This window comes from Arvicola amphibius, chromosome 5 (genome assembly GCF_903992535.2).
Source record: "Arvicola amphibius chromosome 5, mArvAmp1.2, whole genome shotgun sequence".
In the NCBI taxonomy this organism is placed as follows: Eukaryota; Metazoa; Chordata; class Mammalia; order Rodentia; family Cricetidae; genus Arvicola; species Arvicola amphibius.
Window position 1 is genome coordinate 149,497,204 of NC_052051.1, and position 8,692 is coordinate 149,505,895.

Below are 8,692 nucleotides of genomic sequence, written 5' to 3' on the forward strand. Positions count from 1 at the left end.
GGTTTGTTTCATCTTAGTCTTCAAGGTAACCATCCACCGTTGAAGAAACCCAGTGCAGGGACCTGGAGGCAGGAACTGAAGCAGAGACCCTGGAGGAGTGCTGCTTACTGACTTGCTCCCTCTGCTTGCTCAGCTCCTTTTTTTGTAGAGCCCAGGCCAGCCTGACCAGGTATGGCTCCACCCACAGTGAGCTGTATCCTCCCACATCAATCATTAATCAATAAAATGTTCCATAGATGTGCTCATAGGCCAATCTGATGGTGGCAATCCCTCAGTTGAGGGCTCCTCTTCCCACGTTTCCCTAGTCAGTGTCAAGTTAACAGAAACTAACCAGTCCAGGAGCCAAAGGGGCTCGCATTCTGGAGCCAGTCCCATCCAGCCTGGCTAGATCCACTGTGATCTGAGCCCAGAGAGAGAGACCTCTGTCCTGCCTCCATTTGCCTGTCTGTCATTTGGGGATATTAAAGCTGATTTCCTTCTGGATGGATGCTGTGCTAGACCAAACCATAAGTGTCCAGTGCTCAGTAGATTGCCTGGTGCCGCTCAAGGCCTCAGTTAACAGTGGAGATGATCAGAAGACAGCGCAGGACAGCAGGACAGATGAGAACTAAGGATCTAAGCAAGACGCTAGGCAAGAGCACTTGGAAGACGTACTACAACTTCTCATCCTTCAACACAAACCCCTAGAGACACGGAAAAGACTTTTTACAAAGTATTGAAATATACTCAAAGTCTTAGATGAGAGGGCAGAAAGGGTTGCATTAACCAAGAAGCCGCAGTGGGTATGATGCCAACAGGCTCAAGACTGGAGGTGGTGTGGAGACAGGGACTCATGGGGACAATAGATTGTGTGGCGAGCTGGGAACAGCACGTGGCCCTTGTTAGTTTCTTGCCTTTCCTATGGATGTTGTGTTGTCCATAGTGACGGACACCTGATACTGGTGCATATGGGCCCAGGAAGCCCCCTTGGGACTTGGAAAGTTCTAGAAGGATTGTGCCTCAATCACTCTGAGGCAGATGAAAGTGGCCATATCCATCTGATGCTCTCCACAGGGGTCAGCTAAAATAGCATGCCCAGAGGTACCCGCAACCATCTAGCAGGGTGGACAACCAGGTCTCTGCTGCTCTCCTCAAAGATGAAAGAGTAATCAAGAATCTCTGAGGACTTGCAAGGTAGCATCATGAGCAGAAGTAACCAGCTCAGCACCAGCTCAACAAATGAAGGAACTGGCCATGGAGAGGAGGAGGAACCAGCAGCTATTAGACTTGAGAGAAGGCGGTCCTGACATCATTGCAATGCTATGGAAACCTCTAAGAGGAGGTCCATCACGGGAGCTTTTTGGTCTCTGGGTCTTGTCTTCAATGGTTAGTCTCTTTCCCTCCCCCTCTCCCTCCGTCTCTGCCTCCTGCTTCATAAGTAGCACTACATAAGTGAGCACTCGACTTTTCCATATGCTCCTTCCCAAGAGGACCCCAAACCATAGGCCAGTTGGTCCTAAACCTTTAAACCCAAACCAACCTATTCATAAATTGTTTATCTCAAATACTTGCTATAGAAGCAGAAAGCTAACACAGAAAGGACAATTAATCTATAGAAGACATGGAGGCCTTGAATCTATATGCCAAGAATCAATGAATGATCACAGAAATGAGCAATTCTGTTGTCGAATTTTTTTAAGCTCAAAAGCAATGTATTAAAGTGCAAGATGAGTGTAGAAGAAAAAGAAACAAGAGCACAAAAGATCAAGACTTCTCCAGCAATGCAACACAATGCCAAGGAGGGAGCATGAAGCGGAAGCAGGCCACCATGAAGGACACCTCGGCAGGGAGTGTACGCAGGGACATGGAAACCTCGGAGGAAGGAGAGGCAACAGACAAAAACTTACAGGATAGAATTTTCTAGAACCACACGAAGATACTACTTTTCAGATTTAAAGAACCTGTGCATGGCCAGAAAAAAAGTTTTAAAAACTCACCAAAAACAAAACAAAACAAAAAACAGAGACATGTCATGAGATTCCAGAACATTAGAAGTATAAGAAAAACCAGAGATATATAGATGATAGGTATGTAGAGATAGATAGATAAATATTTTGTCTAGCGTATTCATTTTCTAGAGCTGCTCTATGAAAGTGACTCATGGGACTTTGTAATGATCCCAGCTGTGTGGCCAGAGTCTCAAGAAGAGCTGTGATTCATCTCTTCCCAAGGCTCTGAGAGTCTGCTCCAGTCCCTCTCCCATCTCTGGGAGCTCGTTTGGTCCTCACCTTGCAGCTGCTTAGCCCCTTCTCTGTCTCTGCATGTGGCCTTCTTCTCGGTGTCCTTGTCTTCTGTCCTCTTCCTACAGAGACATTGGTCTTTGGACATGGATCTTGTCCTAAAGCAGTGGTTCTCAGCCTGAGGGTCATGACCCTTTCACAGAGGTCACATATCAGATATCCTGTATATAACATATTTACATTATGATTCATAACAGTAGCAAAATTACAGATATGAAGTAGCAACAAAGTAATTTAATGGTTAGGGGTCATCATTACCTGAGGAACTGTATTAAAGGGTTGCAGCATTAGGGAGGCTGAGAACCATTGTCCTAAAGGATCCCTTCTCCAGACCACTCTTTAACTGTGCACACCCTCTACCTAAGTGAAGTCACTCTCATAGGTGCTGAGGACCCGCGTTGATTTTGAGGGGATGCCATCCAGCCTGCTAGATGGAGGAACAAGGGACCGGATTGTTGCCACACTCCTCGTCAGCAAAATTGGATACAAGAAAATAATGGTGCAATGTTTTCAGAGCACCGAGGGGAAATGGCTTTGAACATAAATTATCATTCAAGTGTGAGGGTAAAATGACGCTATATCAGACAAATAAGGACTCAGAACATTTACCAGGCCTTCGGATTCCTCTTTGGAAGAATTATTGTATTTGGCTATTGTCCCCTTCTCCCCTAACAATGAAGAAAAAGTAACCCTGAGTTGCCAGATACTGACAGAAAAACATATTGACTTCATATTTGTTTAGCAAGCTCCTTGGACAAGAAGTACGGCTGAGGATGTCTAGGAAAGAGCAGCCGGTACCTCATCTTGCCACCCTAAATTCCAGCTCCCCAAGGCAGCCACTCTGCTCTCCCAGCTGTCCTGCCATAGACAGCTGTCTCTTGACTTCTCCATTTTCGGAGTTATCGACTAACTTTCATCTATGAAAAATTTTATTTTAGCTTGCATACATGCTCTTTGCTTTCCCTCTAAGCACACAAACCCCTTTCCCCATCCTCTCTGTATACTGGCTGATTTTGTGTATCAACTTTCCACAAGCTTGAGTCATTAGGAAGGAGCCTCAGTTGAGGAAATGCCTCCATGAGATCCATCTGTAAGGTATTTTCTCAATTAGTGATCAGTGGGGGAAGGCCCAGCTCACGATGGGTGGTGCCATCCCTGGGTTGCTGGTCTGTAAGAAGGTGGGTTGAGCAAACCAGGGGAAGCAAGCCAGTAAGCAGCACCCCTCCATGGCCTCTACATTAGCTTCTGCCTCCAGGTTCCAGCACAACCTGAGTTCCTGCTCTGACGACCTCCAGAGATGGACTCTGATCTGAAAGTGTAAGCGGAATAAAACCTTTCCTCCCCACCTTGCCCTTTGGTCATGGGGTTTCGTCACAGCAATAGAAACCCTAACTAAGAAAAATTGGCACCAGTATAGTGGGGTGTTCCTGTGACAGACCTGACCATGGTTTGGGGAGGATTGTGGGAAGACTTTGGAACTTTTGCCTAAAAAAGCCACTGAGTGTTAAGAGCTCTGTGGGGTGTTCTGTGGAGCCTGGAAGATAAGAAGCTGAGAGCAGTGTAGAAGACGGAGGCCTGGCTTATGAACTCTCAGACGGAAGTTTAAAGGCTCTACCAGGGCCATTTGTTATTTTGAATTAAGTTTCCGTGGTTCCGGTTAGCTGGGGCTGAAGAACCAGCTGTGAGTAACAAGAACCCAGAACTGCTGACGTGAAGCCTTCGCGTTACTGGGACAATGGATGCTGGTTGCTGGAGCTAAGAAATTAGTGACTATTAATAAGAGACCTGCATCACTGAGGAGAAATCTTCTGGGAAGTGTTTCCTGAGAGCACAGAGAAGCTGTGTTGCAGAGGCGGCCATGTCTGTATCTCACGTTGTCAGCAGGACTCGATAATGTGAGAGTCACTCAGGGGGTGCTGGTTTTGAAGGCATGAAGGGGTCATGGAGAGCAGCTGGGGCTTGGCACTGTGAGAGGCCAGGAGAGGCCAGTGGTGAAGGTGCAGCCTCAGTGGCAGTTGAAGGCCCAGGACTGAAGGGGTCTTACAAAGAAGTTAAGGTTTGACACCATGAGAAGGGCCTATGAGAGGCTGTTGGTGACAGTGCAGCTCCGTTGCAGCAGAAGACCCCAGTGTTTTGGAGATGCCAGTGCCACGGGATGACCACCAAGAACAGCAGCAGCGGTGGAGCAGAGCCAGCCAGAGCCTAGAAGACAAGCTGTGTGTGCTGCAGAGGGTGGAGCCGGAGAAGTGACCAAGACCTTCGGAGGAGTCCAGAAGATGGTGAGTGCATCCTAGACAATTGGGCACTGAGTTATTTCTACTGTGGGAGTTTGGTTTTGCTTTGTTTAGATTGTGATGGTGCCCTGTTCTTCCCTCTTGAAGAAGGCATTTAATTTAATTTTGATTTTTAAAGGAGCCCACAGCTGAAAGACTTGAACTTTTAAAAGAGATTGGATATTTTAAAGACTGTTTTTTTTTTCTTATTTGTGGAGGGAGTATTGCACGCACTACCTTTCCACACCAACAGGGGCTTTGCTGGCAGGACTCAGAACTGTGACGAACTCCAGCAAGCAGACTCTGAGGGCTTGGTACAGGTGCTGGGAGATCAGAGAAAGAAGCCTCTGTGGGGCTTGCAGCTCAGGGCCCTTTTTCTCCTCTCAGTTTTTACTGGCAGGTTTGCAGGAAGATGGTTCAGCCCTTTACAAACTGATGGGTGACTTCGAATATCCCCACAGACTTCTGTGCCTTCTCATCATAGTCTGTCCAGTCCTTCCTTGTAGATAGTGTCACTGAAGACTGTCCCTGACTCCACACCTTCGGCAGCAAACCCAGCCTGGGGCTGGAAGCCAACTGGTTCAAGGCTCCAACGCTCAAACTCTACTATTGTCTTAAACTTCTCATTGTTTTCAGTAAGATTTGATGGTTGATGTGGGATTCCTCTCTGTATGCTAGCAATATGTTTTATTGCCATTGGTTAATAAAGAAGCTGCTTCGGCCTATAGCAGGGCAGAATATAGCCAGACTGGGAGAGATATAATAGAGAGAGGAGGCGGAGTCAGGGAGACGCCACGGAGCTGCTGAAGGAGCCAGATGCTGGAACCTTACCTAGTAAGCCACAGCCTCGTGGTGATACACAGAATAATAGAAATGGGTTAACTGAAGATGTAAGAGCTAGCTAGCAAGACTCTTAAGCTATTGTCCAAACTATTGAAATTAATATAGTTCCTGTGTGGTTATTCAAGTCTGGGCAGCTGGGAAATGAACGAACAGTCTGTGACTACAGTAGGTGCTGCTCAGGATTTGAGTGGAGTTTCCCTGTACACACAGTTTGCACTTTGGGACCACGAAGGCACTGCCATGGTCTCCTTTCAGCACCATGCTGCCCATCAGCCGGACATATTGCCACGTCTCTGAAATCTCACCACAGTTGCCGCATTCTATCTTCAGATGCATTGGCCGGAGGCTGGCGATGTTGTCCAGCGTGACTCTGAACTGCAGCACAATTTCCCCCACAGCTGCCGGGTCTACGGAATGTCACTGCGGCCTCTGCTTTCTGGCCAGTCTTCAAGGCAGAAAGTTTAATGTGTTTGCATTTGTGAAGATGGTGGGACTTTTAAAATTATTTGTTTTAATGTGAGATCTTGGGGATGAATAAGAAAGGAAGGGTTGTGGCTTAATGGTGATGTGTTTGTCTATCAGTTGTACTGGCTGGCTTTGTGTCAATTTGACACAAGCTAGAGTCATTAGGGAGGAAGACACCTCAGCTGAGGAGATGCCTCCTTGAGATCCAACTGTAAGGAATTTTCTCATTTAGTGATCAATGGGGGAGGCTCCCAACCCATGGCAGGGGGTGCCATCCCTGGACTGAAGGTCCTGGGTTCTATCAGAAAGCAGGTTGAGCAAGCCAGTAATCAGCACCCTTCCATGGCCTCTGCATCAGCTCCTGCCTCCCTGCTTGAGCTCTTGTTCTGACTTCCTCCAATGATGGACTATGATCTGGACATGTAAGCCAAATAAACCCTTTCCTTCCCAACTTTGCTTTTTGGTCATGGTGTTTTGTTGCAGCAATAGGAACCCTAGCTAAGGCACTTCCGGAGTGATGGCTTCTGATGAAGTCCCCACAGAGTATTGATCAGTATGACCATTTGTGTGGTTGTCAGAGTTAAGGCGTAGGAGTGTGATCATGTGCCTTTCTTCTCCTCTGAATTGGCCCTTGTTTTGTGTTCATCTGTGGGCTGTACAAGCTCATTAGTCCTGCTTGTAAATCCATGTCCCAAACCCCACAGAAGGAAGAGCATCTTTCCAGCATGCCCAAAGGTACTAGCTACTCCAGCTGCCAGTACACCGGAGTTTCCCTTCATCTCTTTTTGAGCTGTCTCTTTTTCTTTGTGTACATTCTCATTTTCATGAACTCTGTTCTTAGTAGCTTTCCATGACAGATTACCCCCCCCCCGACTTAGGATCTACAATTTCATACTGGAAGCCACTTCCCCATAGACCTCCAAAGGGATTTCTATGTGGCCTCTCAGCTTCCAGTATCACTTCAGATACTTGGATTCTGAATCATATAAAACTACTCTTTATTTTTAATATGACCTTTTCCTGCCCTCCTGGAAGCTTCTTAGGACCATCTATTGATTCTCACTATTCTTCAGTTTCACTCTGATGTGTCCTAAGGAATGCATATGCCCACCCAATTTAAAAACAAAACAAAACTAGTTTCTTAGCCTTTTTAGTGGCTATATATAAACTATAAGTATAAATAGAATTACAGTATTCTAGGAAGCCCCTTAAAAGGACTTACATCTTTTTCTTTCCCCCTGTTGCCTTGGTGGAAATGTAATGGCTGGAATCCCAGCAGACATTTGAACCATGAGATAACTTTGGGAACAGAAGCCATGTCCTGTGAGGCGGCGGTATTGCAAGGTGTACATTCCAGGCACCTGCAGTGACCTTCACTGAGCTCAGTATTTCTGGGCGATTGCTAACATGAGACAAAATGTATTTCTATATACCATTTTCCGGTTGGCAGAGTTCACATTTCTGTGTTTTGTTTTATTCCAGGTGTATGAGTGTTTTGCCTGCATGTATGGAGGTATACCACAAGCATTCACTGGCCATCGAGGCCACCAGAGAGTCCCAGAGCCGTGGAACTGGATAAAACCAGAGTTACAGGCCATTACGAATAGTTGGGTGGGTACCCAGGTCGTCTGCAAGAATATTTATTTATTTATTTATTTATTTATTTATTTATTTATTTATTTATTATCTACTCCGTGTTCTGCCTGTGTGTGTGCCTGCATGACAGATGAGGGCACCAGATCTTATTAAAGATGATTATGAGCTATCACGTGGTTGCTGGGAATTGAACTCAGGACCTCTGGAAGAACAGCCAGTGCTTTTAACCTCTGAGCCATCTCTCCAGCCTATTTCTGTTTTTTTTAGCTACTATTTTGTGGGCTTTTGTTAAGCAAAGCCCATGTTATCTCTAAATGATACTATAGAGAAAATCATGTATTTTCCCTCATGCAGTAGCCTTAAACATTCTTTCAAAGACCTCTCACTGCGTGCATGATCGTGAGATCTGGTCTCAACATACAACCCTCAAAAACTCCAGAGACACTAGAGCTTAAAAGACTGAAAGAAAATACAGGACAAAATGTGAGGCATCTTCGTGGGAGATGGCAGGGACAGTGGAAGTGACAGAAAGTTGGGTTAACCTGGGGTGAGAATAGACACCGATGCTTTGATCGACTCGAGAAACAATTGAATCTAGAAGAACCAAATGATGACAAATCAATAACATTAACTGAAAGGTAGAAAAAAGGGGTTAAAAATAAAAGTATGTTATGTAGAACACATGGTGGAGACAGACAGACACACACACATGCAGACACACATGCACACATGCAAACGCACACACTACCACCACCATCATCAATGCAGCTCTAAGCATATCAGCAACCACAACACTTTAGAATGAGTTGTATCCTTCTCAAATTAGATTTTTAAAAATTCTGCTTGTGTGGTTCTCTGGGAAAGTGCATACATAAAACAAGTAACAAAGTTGAAAAGAAGAGGAAAAACATAAAGATATATACCAGTGCGGGCTAATAACATAAAAATAGGGCTAGCAATATTAATAGCTGATAAAGAGGAATGCTTTATGGTGAGGAAAGAAATTCCCTGTTAAGATGATCTATGGCAATCATGGCCCATTATGCACATAACAAAAACTTGAAAACACAGAAAGCAAAAATTGATCGCATTCCTGGGAGAGGCAGACAAATATATCCTTATAGAGTCAGGGATTTTAACTTACTTTTCAACAGCTCAACCAGACAGACCAGCAAAGAAGCCAAGCAAGGATGTGCAGGACACATGGAACATGATTAGCCAGGCCAATCATGTGTT

The 8,692-nt window shown here is 45.4% G+C and overlaps 1 protein-coding gene across 1 annotated transcript; it reads right to left on the reverse strand.

Annotated features, from left to right (window-relative positions):
* Nucleotides 1–2,178: 2,178 nt before the first annotated feature.
* On the reverse strand, nucleotides 2,179–6,639 carry LOC121677207 (CXXC motif containing zinc binding protein-like). The gene is given in 6 exon segments (XM_042055179.1): nucleotides 2,179–2,341; nucleotides 4,790–4,875; nucleotides 4,982–5,060; nucleotides 5,062–5,190; nucleotides 5,550–5,802; nucleotides 6,468–6,639. Coding segments are annotated over 6 exon segments (882 nt in total).
* Nucleotides 6,640–8,692: the final 2,053 nt, after the last annotated feature.